Source organism: Trachypithecus francoisi, unplaced genomic scaffold (genome assembly GCF_009764315.1).
Source record: "Trachypithecus francoisi isolate TF-2019V2 unplaced genomic scaffold, Tfra_2.0 Lachesis_group4, whole genome shotgun sequence".
In the NCBI taxonomy this organism is placed as follows: Eukaryota; Metazoa; Chordata; class Mammalia; order Primates; family Cercopithecidae; genus Trachypithecus; species Trachypithecus francoisi.
Genome location: NW_022681469.1, coordinates 83924226 through 83941132, shown reverse-complemented (window position 1 = coordinate 83941132; position 16907 = coordinate 83924226). Strand labels below are relative to the sequence as shown.

Sequence of the window (16907 nt, the reverse complement as noted above, 5' to 3'; positions counted from 1 at the left end):
GGTTTGGCTAGTGTCTAAACGCAGTCCTTTCTACTTCTGAAAAACTGTCACAGGGCAGAAAGGGCATCTACTGTTGCAACGTTAGTGTCTACTCCCTCCTAGTGTCGTTCATCACTGAGATCTAAGGTGACAGGAGCATCTTCAGCGCCTTCGCCTTAGGGTGCAAACCAGCAGCGTCAATTGCGCAGTTAGGAATCCGTCTGAAGATACAATCACGGGAAACTGCCTCTTTCAACAGAACCTTGTGAGGCTTCTTTTACGGGAGGTCCATCTGAGCAGTTTCTAGGATTACCAAGTTTTCATACAGACTTTGTTAGAACAGCAAGACGCAGCACACCGAGAGCTACATCCCGGTAGTTTGACTCCTGGCTGTGCGACTGCACGATGACATCCAAGGCGGCGGAGCCACTGCCAGGACTCGCTGGGCTATGGGGACAGGTTGGGCGTGGCTTTCAGGTCCGCCGGCCGCCAAAATGGGAAGGGAGGAGTCCCAGAGGGACTGCGCGAAGGCTCTACCCAAGAAAGGACTGGCTGCGCCCCAGAACCAGGACGCGGAGCTTCCCTGTTCCAAGCAGGAACAGACAGAAAATCCAAGAAAGGAAGCCCGAGGGGCTGCGGTGGCCCCATCCTCCTGTCACTCGCGGCCCAGGCCCTGCGACGCCCTTCGCCCCACCCGCAGAAGCAGCGATGCCTGGCGGAGCCTGGGTGCTGGCGACCGCGCTGATGCTCCTGGCCCCGGTGGAAGGACGGCGAGGTAGGGCTCGCGGCGGTGGGCGCGCAGGGGCGCCGCCTGGGCGGTGGAAGGACTGGGCCAGACTTCTCCCCTGACATGGGGAGCGTCCCTGTGCGTTTTAAGGCCGCATGCGATGTTTGTTCCTCACCCGCCTCCGCTCTGTCCCTCTGCTGTCCTTGAAGTGGTCAATTTCTAGCCTATTACGCTTCAGTTTTCTTTTGCGCACATGCAGTTGTTGCCTCCTCTTACTCTACGACCCTCGGTTCTGTTTTTGGTTGTTTCCTGTTGATATCCTGCTCTTTGATTTTTAATTTACTGTGAGAAACTTTGGCCGGATCTGCCAGGTATCCTAGCCGCTAGTAGACCCGAATTCTCGAAACAGAGTTGAATTCCCAACTGCATGAATTCCACCTCTAACCCGACCCTCGGAAATAATTCATTGGTGAACATTTTATCCCTACAATAAATCACCAACTTAAGTTTGGTATATCCGTATTACACTGTATTATGGTTTTTGTATATATATGTTAGAATCAGTTTTGCCACTGCAGAAGACATCTCTGTGGAGCGAATACTCCCCTCCTACTTCTTTAATCCATGATCAAGAACACTTAGTTTAAAATACAGTGAAGTTAAACTAAAACTTTCACTAGCCCTTCCTGCTTGTTTTTTGTGTTCGTACAGATAGGAATATTAACGAAGGGGGATTTGTTCTTATATTGCAAGTTTCCTTAGGTTTTTCAGAAATAAGTCTGATATGTGTTCAGCTATCTGCAGTTTGAAAAAAAATTACCTACATTTGTAACAGTCAAGGGTATAGTTTTGTCTTATCATTTTTTAAATCTTAACCCATTTTGCCGATGTAAGTTTGCTTTGAAAAAGGGTAATACAAACACTATCCCATGCAAAACTTAAAAATAAAATGCTAAAATCAAATGTATTATTTTCTGCAATGATATTTTTTCTGGTCCTTCTTCAGTTTGCTTACAGATTTACTAAATCTGTATGAATAACTTTAAAAAATACTTGTAAAATCATACTTCTATTCATTACAGTTAGATAAATATTTCCAGGAAAAAAATGACCGATGTTTATAAAGGAAAATGATTTCATGTTTACTATACACCACATAACACCTTTCTGCCTCTGTATAATAGCTTTGTAATCTCTCTACTGAAGACAAATATTACCCATTACCAGGTTTTAAGTTCATAACATTGGTAACATTTATAAGTTCTTTATGTTTAATAGAGTAAAACTAGAAGACGAGGTGAATGGAAAATACATTTATTGAGACTTCTTTTTTCAAATAGCTTTATTAAGATGTTCATATACCATACAAATCACTCACTTAAAGTGTGTGACTCTATGGTTTTTCATTTTCACAGATATGTGTATATTCAGAGTATATTTACAGGTATATGCAACCATGACCACAGTCAATTTTAGAACATTTTTATCAATTCAAGAAGAAATGCTGTACCTTTGGTTATCATGCCCCATACCCTCTATCACCCTCCCTTCCTCCCCAGCTATAAGGAATTACTAATCTACTTTCTGTCTCATTGCATTTGCCTATTCTGGATATTTTATACAAACTGAATCATATAATAGGTTGTCTTTTGTGACTTGCCTACTTCACCTAGCACAACGTTTTCAATGTTCATTCATCTTGTAGCATGTGCCAGTACTTCATTTCTTTTTAAGATAGAATATTGTTCCATTGTGTGGATATACTACATTTGGTATGTACATTCATTAGTTGATGAATTAGAAGATGAACATTTGGGTTGTTTCCACCTTTTGGCTATTATAAATAATGCTGCTATAAACACCAAGGTACAAGTTTTGTTTGGATATATGTTTTCATTTCTCTGAGATATATGCCTAGGAGTGGAAATACCGGGTCATAGGGTAATTCTATGATTAACTACTTAAGGAACAGCCAGGATGTTTTCCAAAGTGGCTGTGCTGTTTTGTGTTTCTGCAACAGTGTATGAAGTTTCTAATTTCTTCATGTTTCCATCAATACTTTTTATTAACTGACATTTGGAGTCTACCCATCCTCATGGTTGTAAAGTGGTATTTCATTGTAGCTTGATTGTCATTTTCCTAATGGCTAATGGTATCAAGCATTTTAATGTCCTTATTAGACATTTAGCTTATCCTCTTCAGAGAAATAATTACTTAGATCCTTTGCCATTTAAAAAAATGGGTAGTTGACCTTTTTCTTATTGAGTTGTGTAAGGTATTTGCATATTCCAGATATAATTCTCTTATTGGATATGTGATTTGCAATTATTTTCTCCCATTCTATGGGTCCTGGAAATAATCTCCTGTGGATATTGAGGGAATACTATACTGTAGTTTTTTAAGCTGATTCCTTAGAGTTTTCTATATGGAGATAGTATTACTTATTCCTTTCCAATCTGGATATCTTTATTTATCTTGGTTAACCCCCCTGGGTAGAATTAGCTATTCTAAAGTACAATGTGGAATTGATATGGTGAGAGTAGATATCCTTGTCTTGTTCCTGATTTTACAGGAAATCACCAAGTCTTTCTTTATCACATAAAACGTAAGTTGTGGGCGTTTTGTATATATCCTTTATCAAGTTGAGGAAACTTCCTTCTATTCCTAGTTTGTTGAGTGTTTTTATTGTGAAGAGGTGTTGAATTTTTTTAAAATGCTTTTTCTGTGTCTATTGAGATGAACATGTGGATTTTAACTTCTATGCTATCTATATGGTATATTATAGCAATGCAATTTTAGATATTAAACCAACCTTGTGTTCCTGGAATAAATCTCACTTGGTCATAATTTTTATGCATGTATATTTTATGTTTCTGGATTCAGTTTGCTGAAGATTTTTTCATCCATATTCCAGAGATATGTTGGTTTGTAGTCATCTTTTCTTGTTATATGTTTTTCTGGCTTTGGTGTCAGGGTAACCATAATAATGGGCTATGACACTGGGCTCATACAATGAGGTGGAAAGTGTTCCATCTTCTTCTATTTTTTTTGAAAGTGTTTCAGAGGAATCGGGGGTAATTCTTTTTCAAATGTTTGGTAGAATTTAGCATTATGCCATGTGAGCCAGGTCTTTTCTTTGTGGATAGTTTTTTGACTGATTTGATCTTTTTACTTGTTATAAATCGATTTGGATTTTATTTTTCTTCTTGAGTTCTTTTTGTAGTTTGTGTCTTTTTAGGAATTTGCCAATCTCATCTAAGTTATCTAATTATTGGTGTATAACAGCCATAGTATTCCTTAATAAGGTTTGCAGTGGTGTCCCCTATTTCATTCCTGCTTATAGTAATTTGAATCTTTCTCTCTTTTTTTCTCAATAAATCTAGTTAGAGATCTGTCAGTTTTGTTGATTCTTTCAAAGAACCAGCTTTTGGTTTCACTGATTTTTCTCTATTGTTTTTCTATACTCAGTTTCATCAATTTTCCTTCCAGTCTTTAAAATTTCCTTCCTTCTCCTTCCTTTAGGTTTAGTATGCTCTTATTTTTCCAGTGTCTTAAGGTGCAAGGTTAACTTGTTATGTTCATATCTTTTTCTCCTATACTATAGGCGTATTCCTGTCTATACATGTCCTTCCACGCATTACTGTAGCAGCATTCCATACATTTTGGTATGTTGTATCTTCATTTTAACATTTCTCCAAGTATTTTTTAGTTTTCTTTTTCTTTTATTCTTTAACTGAGTGATTATTTTGGTTGTTTAATTTCCACATATTTGTAAAGTTTTCTTAAATTTCATTGTTATTGAGTTCTAATTTCATTCCATTGTGATCAGAGAACATACTTTGCATGAATTTCATCTTTTTGAATTTTGTTTTAATTTTATGTTATTTTATTTTTAGAAGTAGGCTCTTACTATGTTGCCTAGGCTGGATTTGAACTCCTGGACTGAAGCAATTCTCCCACCTGAACCTCCCAAGTAGCTGGGTTTATAGGAACGTACCACCATGCCCAGCTTTCTGTTTAAATTTATCAAGGTTTGTTTTATGGTCTAGCAGATTGTCTATTTTGGTGAATATTCCATGTGTACTTGGGGAAAAATTATATTCTAATATTTTTAGGAATAGTGTTTATAGATGTCTGCTAGGTCAAGTTGGTTTATATTGTTGTTCTGATTTTTATTTATTTATTATGCTGCCTGTTTTTAAAATTGATATTGAAAGTGGGATATTAAAGACTCCAATTGTTATGTTAAAATATGTATTTTTTTCCCTCAGTTTCTGCTGGATTTTGCTTCATATATTTCAGTGCTCTGTTATTAGGTTCAATTATGTTACAATTGCTTTATCTTCCTCACGGAGTGACCCTTTTATCATTATAAAGTGTCCCTCACCTCTGGTAAGACTTTTACGTTTTAAGTTCTTCTTTGTTTGATAGTAGTACAACCATACCACCTTTCTTTTGGTTGCGACTTGTAGGATATATTATTTTCTATCCTTTTACTTTCAATCTAATTGTATTCAGAAGAGGCCCTCGGTTTGTCTTTTGATATGTAAAGAAGGCCAATGTAAAGTGATTTAGCAAACTAGCCACTCTCTATTTTCTCTTGCTTTTTAACCATCTGCGTTGTTGAAGAACCTAACATTCTATTTAAAAAAAAAAAAAAATCTCAACTTTTATTTTAGATTCAAGGAATACATGTGCAGGTTTGTTACAAAGGTACATCGCACGATGCTCAGGTTCGAGGTACAAATGATATTGTCACCCAGATAGTGAGCATGGTACCCAATAGGTAGTTTTTCAATCCTTACCCTCTTCTTTCCTTCCCCCTTCAGTGGTCCCTGTCCCTAGTGTCTATTTTTCCCATCTTTATGTCTGTGGGTACCCAGTGTTCAGCTTGCCCTTATAAGTGAGAACATGCAGTATTTGGTTTTCTGTTTCTGCATTAGTTTGTTTAGGATAATGGCCTCTATTTGCATCCATGTTGCTGTCCAAGGACATGATTTTAGTCTTTTTTATGGCCGCATGGTGTTGCATGTTGTATATGTATTACTGAAATACCAGGAGTTCAGAAAAAAGCCAATCATATCTTTTTCTCCTATACTATAGGCATAATCCTACACAAAAAGCCAATCACTGAGACAATGAGTATTGCTAGGGAAGAGGGCTTTAGTAGGGTGCTCCAGCTGAGGAGATGGAAGATCAGTCTCAAATCTATCTCTCTGACTGATTAAAATTGGGTTTATATAGCAGAGAAGAGCTATAGCTACATGTAGGAATACAGGAATTAGGGAGGAATAAGGGAGATGAGTTGGTCAACAGGAAGCTGATGGTCAGTTAAGCAATCACGATGGGTAGGGCTCTGGAATCTCATTTTCCAGATGTGGTAATCTGGTAAGTTTCAGTTGCTAGGCCTGATGGTTGGTTTCCTGAGAAAGGAACTCAGATAAGATAATTGTAACTGTCTGAAGTTTTAAGACTGAGAGGGTCAATTTCTATGTTTATTCAGAAGAAACCATAAACATCAGTTCTGTGGGACTATTGGACCAGTTTCAGGTATACTACATTTTCTTTATCCAATTCACTGTTGATGAATACCATGGCTGATTCCATGTCTTTGCTACTGTGAATGTGCTGGGATGAACATACCAGTACATGTGTCTTCTTTTTAGTAGAATAATTTATTTTCCGTGGGTGTATACCCATAATGGGATTGCTGGATTGAATGATAGTTCTTTTTTCCATTCTTTGAGATTAGTTCTTTCTTCATTTCTTTGATGGCTTATCATAGTGACTGATTTGATTTACATTCCCACCAACAGTGTATAAATGTTCCCTTTCCCCACAGCCTCACTGACATCTGTTGTTTATTGACTTTTTAATAATAGTAATTCTGACTGATATAAGATAATATCTCATTGTGGTTTTGATTTGCGTTTCTTTGATGATTAGTGATATTGAGCATTTTTTCATATGTTTGTTGGCCATTTGTATGGCATCTTTGGAGAAGCATCTTTTCATGTCTTTTGCCCACTTTTCCATGGGGTTGTTTTTTGCTTGTTGAATTATTTAAAATCCTTATAGATTCTGGATATTAGACCTTTTTCAGATGCATAGTTTGTGAATATTTTTTCCCATTCTGTAGGTTGTCTGTTTACTCTATTGATAGTGGAGAAACTCTTTAATGAGGTCCAACTTGTTAATTTTAGAGTTTTTTTTGCAGTTGCTTTTGAGGACTTAGTCATAAGTTCTTTGCCAAGGCCCATGTGCAGAAAGGTATTTCCTAGGGTTTTTTCTAGGACTTTTTACAGTTTGAGGTCTTATATTTAAATCTTTAATCCATCTTAAGTTAATTTTTGCATATGGTGAAAAGTAGGGGTCCAGTTTCATTATTCTTCCTATGGCTAGCCAGTTATCCAAGGACCATTTATTGAATAGGGAGTCCTTTTTCCATTGCTTATTTTTGTTGACTTTGTCAAAGATCAGATGGCTGTAGGTGTGTGGCTTTATTTGTGGGTTCTCTATTCTGTTCCATTGGTCTGTGTGTCTGTTTTTGAATGACTGCTATGATGTTTGGTTACTGTAGCCTTATAATATTGTATGAAGTCGGGTAATGCAATGCCTCAGACTTTATTCTTTTTGCTGAAGATTGCTTTTGCTATTGGGACACTTATTTTTGGCTCCATATGAATTTTAGAGTAGCTTTTTTCTAATTTTGTAAAAAACAACATTAGTAGTTTCATAGAAATAGTCTTGACTCTTTAGATTGTTTAGGGTAGTATGGCCATTTTTATGACATTGATTCTTTTTTTTTTTTTGACGGAGTTTCACTCTTGTTGCCCAGGCTGGAGTGCAGTGGCGTGATCTTGGCTAACTGCAACCTCCACCTCCCGGATTCAAGTGATTCTCCTGCCTCAGCCTCCCGAGTAGCTGGAATTACAGGCATGCACCACTATGCCTGGCTAATTTTGTATTTTTGTATTTATATATACAGTGTATATATATATACACACTATATATATATACACTATATATTGTGTATATATATATACATACTATATATATATTGTGTATATATATACACATACTATATATATACACAAAATATATAGGTATATATTTTTAGTAGAGATGGCTTTCTCCATGTTGGTCAGGCTGGTTTCCAATTCCTGGCCTCAGGTGATCCACCTGCCTTGGCCTCTTGACATCCCAAAGTGCTGGAATTACAGATGTGAGCTACTGCATCCGGCAGACATTGGATTCTTCTAAACCATAGGAATGATTTTCCAACAAAATTCTATTTTGAATGTCGGAAACTAAATTTTTTTTATTTCTCATTATGTTTGGGCATCAAACGTGGCTTTTCCCTTTCTCAAATCTTTGAAGATGTTATAAGATTTTGAAGACTTGAAATTTTCAAAATACTTGAAATTCCTGTAGGAATTCCTGTAGGATAATATACAGAAGATTTTATAACTACAAATTCAGTTATTATAAAGTACCTGTCACCAAGGGTTATGCATGTTTATCTCTTAAAAATAAAATGATTTATTTGGCTTCTTAATATATTGTGTATCAACCAGTTCTGAATTTTGTAGAATTCTAGTCTTGGTCATTACATTAAACTGGAAAATAATCTAATACAGGTTACCTCGTATGTAGAAACAAAAAAAGGAAATTATTTGCATATGCTATCACTATGGCTCTATTATTTATAATTTGACACATTCTTCCAAAATACTTGAAATTCAAGTACTGTAAATTCTATTATATATTACCCAAATTTCTTAAATCATATCAGGAAGTAGTCAGGATGAATAGAAGTATAAATTTAATGTATGTTTTATATCTACTTTTTTTTTTAGGGGAAAAGTTATATTGTCAGTTTGCCAGAAAGCTCTGTATATCATGCCATGAACTTGACCAATGAATGAGATGGGCTTGTAGAGCTATTCTTTTAGTATTTGTTGAGCAGAGTCCTCAGATCCTCAAATGAGAGCCCAAGCCATCAATACAATCCTCACTCAACTATATCATGCATCCTAGAGCTAAGTTTGGAATCAAGCTTTGAAAATGTGGCTTGATTATTGCTAATAAGATTTCTAAACTTTCTATATAAGTCCTTGAACAGTGTAAATAAGATAAGTAGATTTTTAGAAAAAAGTTATGAAATAATAGATATAAAATATATGAATTTAAAATTATCCTATAAGATAAATATTGAGTAAAAGTAAATAAATAAAATTTTGAGTTAAATATTACACAATTCTCTAGTGTTGTTGATGTCAAGCAGTGATTTCTTTTATACATCTTATATTTTCGGCTTTGTATTAGGAAACAAAGCAGCTAAACCAGAAGAAATGCAAGAACTACAAAGGTGCTGAGTAAGGAGGAATACTACACAAAATAAAGATGGAGTTATTGATTTTTTCCCGAGACAAAATTCTATTGTAGAAAAGAGATCAGAGAAAACATTTTAATAGTTTATGCACACCTTACTAGGAATCTCTTTCAAAATCTCTTTTTTAAAAGATTGTAACCTGGTGCAATGTCCTTGTTTTGAAGGGTATTAGAGATATTTCAAAATTAGATGAAATGATAGCACATTCCTTGATTTCTATCTATACATATTTTATAAAATACTTATTTCGTGTTGACATTGGAGCCTTCTGGGAAATTAACAACTATGGAGGATTTATAGACAAAAGAAAGAGGAGCCTTTTGTGTTGACTTCCAATATCTTGTACTAAAAAAAATTATGTAGAGAGATCATTTGGAAAATAATGTCTTTGTATAGTTTAATTGCCATAACTACAAACAAAATACAAAGCAGAAACATAATTCTAATTATAATGACTTATTTTTCATAGGCTACACTTGTGAGATCCGCTTGTAAATTAGTATCTCTGATTTTTTGTTCTCCTTATTCAAGTTGAGAAATTGATTTTGTTTTATAAACACTTCTGTAATTTAAAATTATATAATAAGTATTTGATAATTTTTTTAGTTAGATAAGCTTTTTCCACAATGAGGTATTTTTAGTAGTGACTGAATTGTTTCTTTCACCTTTCTAATTTCATAGATGCCATCTTTATTACAGGTTTTCCATCAATAAATATAATATATAATATTTGAAGATTTTCTATCAACTGTGCCAACAAGATACTCTAGTTTTCAAATACAGACAGTTCCTTGTGGTGCTTATTATTTCAGTAATTTGGGGACACAGAAGCCTCAAACAAGAGTTGCATTTTAGGATAACTCTTTCACTGCCTGCTCTTCTCTCCACTTTTAGTGCTGGAAAGTGAAGCTTTTTGTTTGGCCTCTGTGGATTTCATGGAATAAGTATATTCCAGGCCAAAGACTACTCAGATAAAAGGTTTCCTAAAAAAGACTAAAGAATTCTCCCTTTCGCCATGGGCTTTTCTTGTTTCCCCTTCAAACCTGCTCCCCTCCATCCCATTCATTTTTCTGTGCTTAGTAGACAAAAAGGTACTTCCAAAATTTTGGAAAACAACCTTAAAATTTTCAATGTTTTTCTGCATTCAAGAATGCAGGAAACTTTAGTTTGAAAGCACTTTACACATATTGAGTTAGCATTAAAAGATTAGTTCAGTTTGTTGCATTCCAGCATTTGGCAGAAATAGAATTTTTGAGGCATGTGGCTACTTTGGGAGAAACTGGTTGTAGAGAAACAATAGTGATATTCAAATCCAGAGTACCAGGCCCAAGAGAAATCCTTGTAGGTCCTGTGACTTGACATCCTAACTCAAGAGCAAGCAACTCTATTGGTTGTTTGAATTAAATGAAAATAAAAGTTTTAAAGCTTGCATGTTTCAAAAGTACATTCTAAAGAGTTTTGTTGATTTGTTTATTGCATTTATGAAACATGCAAATTAGTTAAGTCACTTATGACTTACTAACAGACCCTGACATTTCAGAGGGTCTTTATGTGCAATAGTAAGTTAATTTGCTTTATTTTTTGTTATGGGAATCAATTTTAATTGAGGACTGAACTACATCAACAAACAAAATGCATTACATAAGAACACCTGTCTTTCCATACTAGCTCAGGAGTGCTCTCCTGGGGGACATCAGTTTCTTCAGAGTCCTTATAGAAGTGTCCATTTTGACTCGTGGCACCTCCAGCAGTCAGCTGTTCAAGACCTAATATGTGACCATTCCCTCTCCCCCGGATGGTATAGATTTCTCATCTTTGACAGACCTGCTGAGATGCCAACCAAATGTGTTGAGGTATGTCAACTCCCTAAGTACTACATATGATTTTCCTTATGTGTTTTTCATATTAGATTTGTATCTTCTTATAGCCAGCTTATTTCTCATGCTAAAAATATTGTTTTAATTTTGTATAAGATTGAGTTAATCTGAAAGACTATTCCCACATTACCTAGTCTAATAATAATAGTAATAGTTAACGTTATGTTCCATGCAGTCCAGAAACACTTTTACCGACATTATCTTGTATGAGTATACAACTCTAGGATGCAATATATCATCATTATTTCCATCAAACAGTGCAGAAAACATATATTCTTAGGCATAGTGCTCTTACAGTCACAGCTAGCAGGTCAAAAAGCTGAGTTTTGAATACAGGCAGTTGTTCTCTAGGGCTCAGGTGTATTACCTGCAAACAGTAAAATACTGTTTATCTAAAGTGCTTCAGTTTTGTCAGTTGTTGCCTCTCACTGCCTTTCTTAACTGATGGAGTAAAACTTACAGGCTCGGCACCTCCTATTCTAAGACTAAGAAGAACTCAGTCTGGCAGTGAAATCTCCAGGTATTTCCTTATCACGGTTGGAAGACAGTGTACCTGTAGCACATCCAATACTCTGGAGGCATATGGCCTTATCTCACTTAAGCTCCCTCCTCAAACCCAAAATTTGTGCAGCCAACATACCCTTTTTTTCTTTATAGTTGTGAACATGTAAGCGTATGTCTTTGAAACACATCACGTTTAAATGGACAAAATTAAAAAGGTTTTATACATGAACTCACATCGAATGTGTTTTATTTGCAACTTAACTTTTCATAAACTTTACTCTTTTTTACAACATGATATGATTCTGATCATAGCATTGTCTTGTATAGCATTGCGTAGTATTGACTTGTCTAGCCCAGGTGACTTCTTTCATTCTTATTTCATTTGACAAATACATGCTTGTCCACATGAATATTATATAGTACTATAAATGCTTGACCGTCCATAGAACATGAATTTACATATTTACCAGCAATCCTCGCCAACATGCTTACAAGCAAGAACATCCCCTCGAACAAATCAACTGTAATACATAGCATCTAAAACTCCAAAGTACTGATTCCATCCACTGGAATATCAACCAACCTAACAGTTCCATTATCGTACATAGTACATCTTATTATTGATCGGACATAGCACATTACAATTGAGCATACCCAACCCAATTCTTGCCAATACGGATATTCCTGTCAGTTGGGTGTCCCTTGATCACCATCCTCCGTGAAATCAATATCCCGCACAAGAGTGCTACTCTCCTCGCACCGGGCCCATATTCAAAAAATAAGCAGAAGAATAAACATAAAGTGTGATTTCTTGGGTAATCCCTCAGCTAACTTGTATTACTTATCCAAGCCATTCTGAAATTCTATTGACAATTGTACTTATCGTTAGCATGATTTTCAAATGCAAGTTCCCCTAATTCATTTGCAGTTCCCATTCATCTGATGATACTGTCGTGAAATAGACATTATTTCTACTTATCATGCTCTGACTAGTTATCCTTTCAGTTCAACTCTTATTATTGCGACCACATTTTTATCCACATGATCTAAGGAATGAGACTAAGTCTAAATCTGTCAAAACACTAAGGCCATTAACTCAGCATCCAACTTATATGATCAAAGTGGAAGAAGGGTTTTAATCTGACATTTATTTTGCAACTTATAAATTCCCTGCACTTGTGGACATTATTGCATATGTAAACTCACTAGTTCTCTCAGTGATGCTTTGAGGTAGCTATTGTTACCTCATTATAAAGATGTGAACACAGACACTAAGCATGAGTCACATGACCAAAAGTCATGTACCTGATCTTCTCCCTTATCACAGTCTTTCTCAGCTGACTGGTTTCCCAAGTGAATTCTGCATAAATAGGTGTTCAGTTGTGATAGGTAGCTAATAAAGGCATGATATTATTGAAGACATATGTCTGTGTAATGCTTCCCAAATTACATAATTACGTCATCACTCACAATTTTACCCTATATAATTATAAACTTATTGGGTGTGATTTCATTCTTAAAGTTGACTTTCTTTTAACTTAGAGGTCATGCAGCTACTATTGGCCCCTGGAGGGAGATCGCATCACATAAGATTATGTCTTAGCAAAAGGCTTGTTTTCCTTATTGTTATCCACATTTTATAAATACTGCAGAAGCAGGAATCATTTTCCTTTTTAAGCACTAATGTAAAAAGATCTCTGGAAAGACATTGAAATTTTAACAATGTTTAATTTTAAAGTGTGGCATTGTGGCTAAGTCTCATTATCCCTTTTTTGTTTATTTGCTCATTAGTTGCTTTTGTGACACTTCATTTGTAAGGAACTAAAAAACAATTAGAATTTAAAAGTAAAGTTTGAGAAAATTGGAGGAACTTCACCACATTTAAAAATATTTGTGTTTTTCTCTTAAGGCTGATTTAGCTACAATTGTTTCTAGAACCTCACACAAATGTAAAAGTGAACCAGTTTCCCTGGCTGTTTTCCTGGAGATCAGTTAAACTGAGCAGGCTGTGCTCCACCAGGAAGTGCTCTCTATCCCCACCCTCTCATTCCCTTTTTGTGCTAAGACTTTAAAGCATTCAACTGGAAACTCAATGATTTTTTTTTCTCTACAGGTTAATACATGTCGACTTACATAAATTACTATTTGTAATGTTTTAAATAATGAATGTACATTACATAAAGCTTAGGAAATAAAGAACAGGAGTGGAACAACATTTCTTCATAATCTATCCACACAGTCATAACTACCGTTATTAACATTTTGCTATTGTTTTATCTTATTTATACTGTTTTGTAATGTTCATGTTATATGTTCAGTTGAAAAACATGCTATTCTTTTTCAGTTACAGTTATAGCATTATCATTTTCCTGTTATTATAAATTCATTTTTATAATTTTTGAAAATAATATTATGTCATACATGTATCATATTTATTTAAACCATCACCATATGTGTGGACGTTCAGGATTTTGCTATAATAAGTAATTCTGCAATTAGCAAATGTACACGTAATTATTTTAATTTTAGTGTCTTTAGTAAGATTGATTTTTATAAGTTAAATTAGTAGTGGTTAAAGTTCTTTTGAGGCTTTTGATACATATAATTGTTCATTTAAAACATAGTGATAATTTTTAGTTCCAATAGCAGTACATAAAAATACCTTTTGCAATACTGAATAATCTCATGTATGTATTAGGCATTTGTGTTTCTTTTGTGAATTACCTATTTGTACATTTTGTCCATTTGTAATCTTAGAGTTTTAAATGGATAATATTACAATGTTAAAATAAAATAGCAAATAGTGTATGATTATAAATAAACATAACAAAATATGGTACTACTTACACATAATTTTATTATTTAACTTTAATCTTATATTTTTAAAATTATAATTCATTCATATATATCAATATTTCCTTTATGTTTTTCCTTTGCTTTTAAGCATAGAAATAATAATAAGAATTATAACCTGGCTAACGATTTTTGAGCCATTGCTATGTAGAAGTTGTATTATATACATTACTTTATCCATACCTCACTATGATACTTTGAGGTGGGTACTACTTCCACCTAATATAAAAGAGAAGGATGTTGAGTGCCTTGTCCAAGATAATGTATTTAGTAAGGGTCCTGGTTCTTCCTGAGTCATACATAGTTTCTTCTTATTTTTCCTGGGTTATTTTGCTATTTAATTCTATTTTTCATCTGAAAAATGATTTTGATGACTTCAAGTGAGGTTGAAACGTTATTTATTTATTTATTTATTTATTTATTTATTTATTTTTGAGATGGAGTCTCGGTCTGTCACCCAGGCTGGAGTGCAGTGATGCGATCTTGGCTCACTGTAGACTCCATCTCCCTGGTTTAAGCAATTCCCCTGCCTCAGCCTCCCAAGTAGCTGGGGTTACAGGTGCACTTCACCACACCGGGCTAATTTTTTTGTATTTTGGGTAGAGATGGGGTTTCACCATGTTAGCCAGGATGGTCACGATCTCCTGACCTCAGGCAGTCTGCCCACCTGGACCTCCCAAAGTGCTGGGATTACAGGTGTGAGCCACTGCTCCCTGCCAAACTTTGTTATTTCTAAATTACTCAACAATTTTCCATCACCAGATTTTGAGTAATACCTTCCTTCTCGCTGATTTTATTGCCTCCTGAACTATGCATTCACTTCTTGGACATACTATTTCAAGCAATTTTGCAAGAACTTTCCAAGATCAGTTTATCTTTGTGTTATGTGTTAAGATAACTTTAGATTGACTTGTCTTATTTTAGAATTTATCAGCTATTTTAGTAAGGTATCTGAGATTTAATTTCCCTTGTTTACAATACAAATGTAATGCATGGAATACATTTATTAATATTTACAATGAATTTGTGAATGAGTATATTAACTATGAGATTTCTACCCTTAAATTTAGTATTCCTTAAAACTACTTTTTATTGTATAGAACAAGTGCAAGTTATAATTTTTTTTAATGATTAATAATATTTTAAGGGTTGTTTAGAAGAAAATGCAAAGTTGATATATCTACAACGGATGAAAATAAATTGAATTTTCAACTTTTGTTTTCTGTGCTGCAAAAGATGAACCACTGTGGAACTCAGGCCCCCATCTGGCTGTCTCTGAGAGATTCAGAAACACTGCCATCTCCTGGGGAGATCAAGCAATTGACAGCTTGTGCAACATGGCAGTTTTTGTTTAGCACTACAAAAGACTGCTGTCTCTTTCAAATCCCAGTGTCTGTAAGAAACTGTGGGAACTTTTTTGTATACTTACTACAGCCAACTCAGGGATGTATGGGCTATTGTGCGGAAGGTAAGAAAACATCAGTAATTCACATGACTGTTACTCATGAAACCCTGCCATTTGTACCATTCTCTGGATAGGTTGCACGGAGTCAGTGCAAATCTCAGTAAGACTTGTTCTACCATTATTGTTAGATGGAAGCTAAATTTCTGTTTACGTTGGTCAGATTTCTTTAGGATTCTTTGCCAAGATTGCAAAGTACCCCCAAACATTTGATGTGAAAGCATCAAAGCAGACATCTCACATTTTTTCCCCTGGACATAATGATCGAGTGTGTTAAAAATTCTTTGGTTTCTTCAAGTCCATTCCTCTTTTAATTAAAGGATGAAGAAGGGTGAGTAAAAGTTATCATAAAAATATACATTTTATTTTATTTCATCTTTCATTCACCAATATTTATTGAATGTTTATCCTGTGCCAGAAATTATTTAAGGCCTCAAGAGTTACAGTGATGAGCAAGATAAATGAGATCTCTGCCTTTATGAAACTTGCATTCTAGCAGAATGCTTCAGATAACATCTAAAAAGAAACAGAATATTATTTAAAGATTAAAGTAAATATCCCTAAGTCCTTACTATATAAATATATGAGTAGATAAATAGAAGCAAGGAAACAAAGCTTCTTTAAATAATTACAAATATTTGTTGCTACTACTTCACCTAAAAGATTTTGAATAACTTCCCTCATATTGATTGTTGGCTGCATTTGAGTTGTTTCCAAATAATGGGGTATGACAAGGAAAAAAAAATCTACCAGTTTTACAGTGGAGAAACCTGGGTGATTGCAGTTAATTTTACTAGTGATAACACATGTTGACGTCACATGTCTCCTGATAACATGTAATAATAAGAGCACTTCTGTTTTGTAGTACTATTCCCCCAAAAGCATAATCCTAGTCGAATCATGAAAAAGTTTATATAAACCCAAATTAAATAACACACTAAAAAAATACCTGAATAGTACTCTTCAAAAACGTCAAAATTATGAAGAACCAGGAAAGAATAGAAAACAGTCACAGATTAGAAAATGATGAATAACTCAATGGGATATCCTGATTGGGAAAATTGAAAAATTCAGATTAGTAAAATCTGACTACAGTTTTCAGTTTATTTG

General features: G+C 34.8%; 1 protein-coding gene across 1 annotated transcript in view; it reads left to right on the top strand.

Annotated features, from left to right (window-relative positions):
* Window positions 1–384: 384 nt before the first annotated feature.
* The window catches only part of VWDE (von Willebrand factor D and EGF domains), a 78098-nt gene continuing 61575 nt past the window's right edge, over window positions 385–16907 (top strand). The window contains exons 1-3 of the mRNA XM_033192100.1: window positions 385–754; window positions 10710–10954; window positions 15572–15803. Of these exons, the coding sequence (XP_033047991.1) occupies window positions 385–754; window positions 10710–10954; window positions 15572–15803 (847 nt within the window). The remainder of the gene's footprint in view (window positions 755–10709; window positions 10955–15571; window positions 15804–16907) is intronic.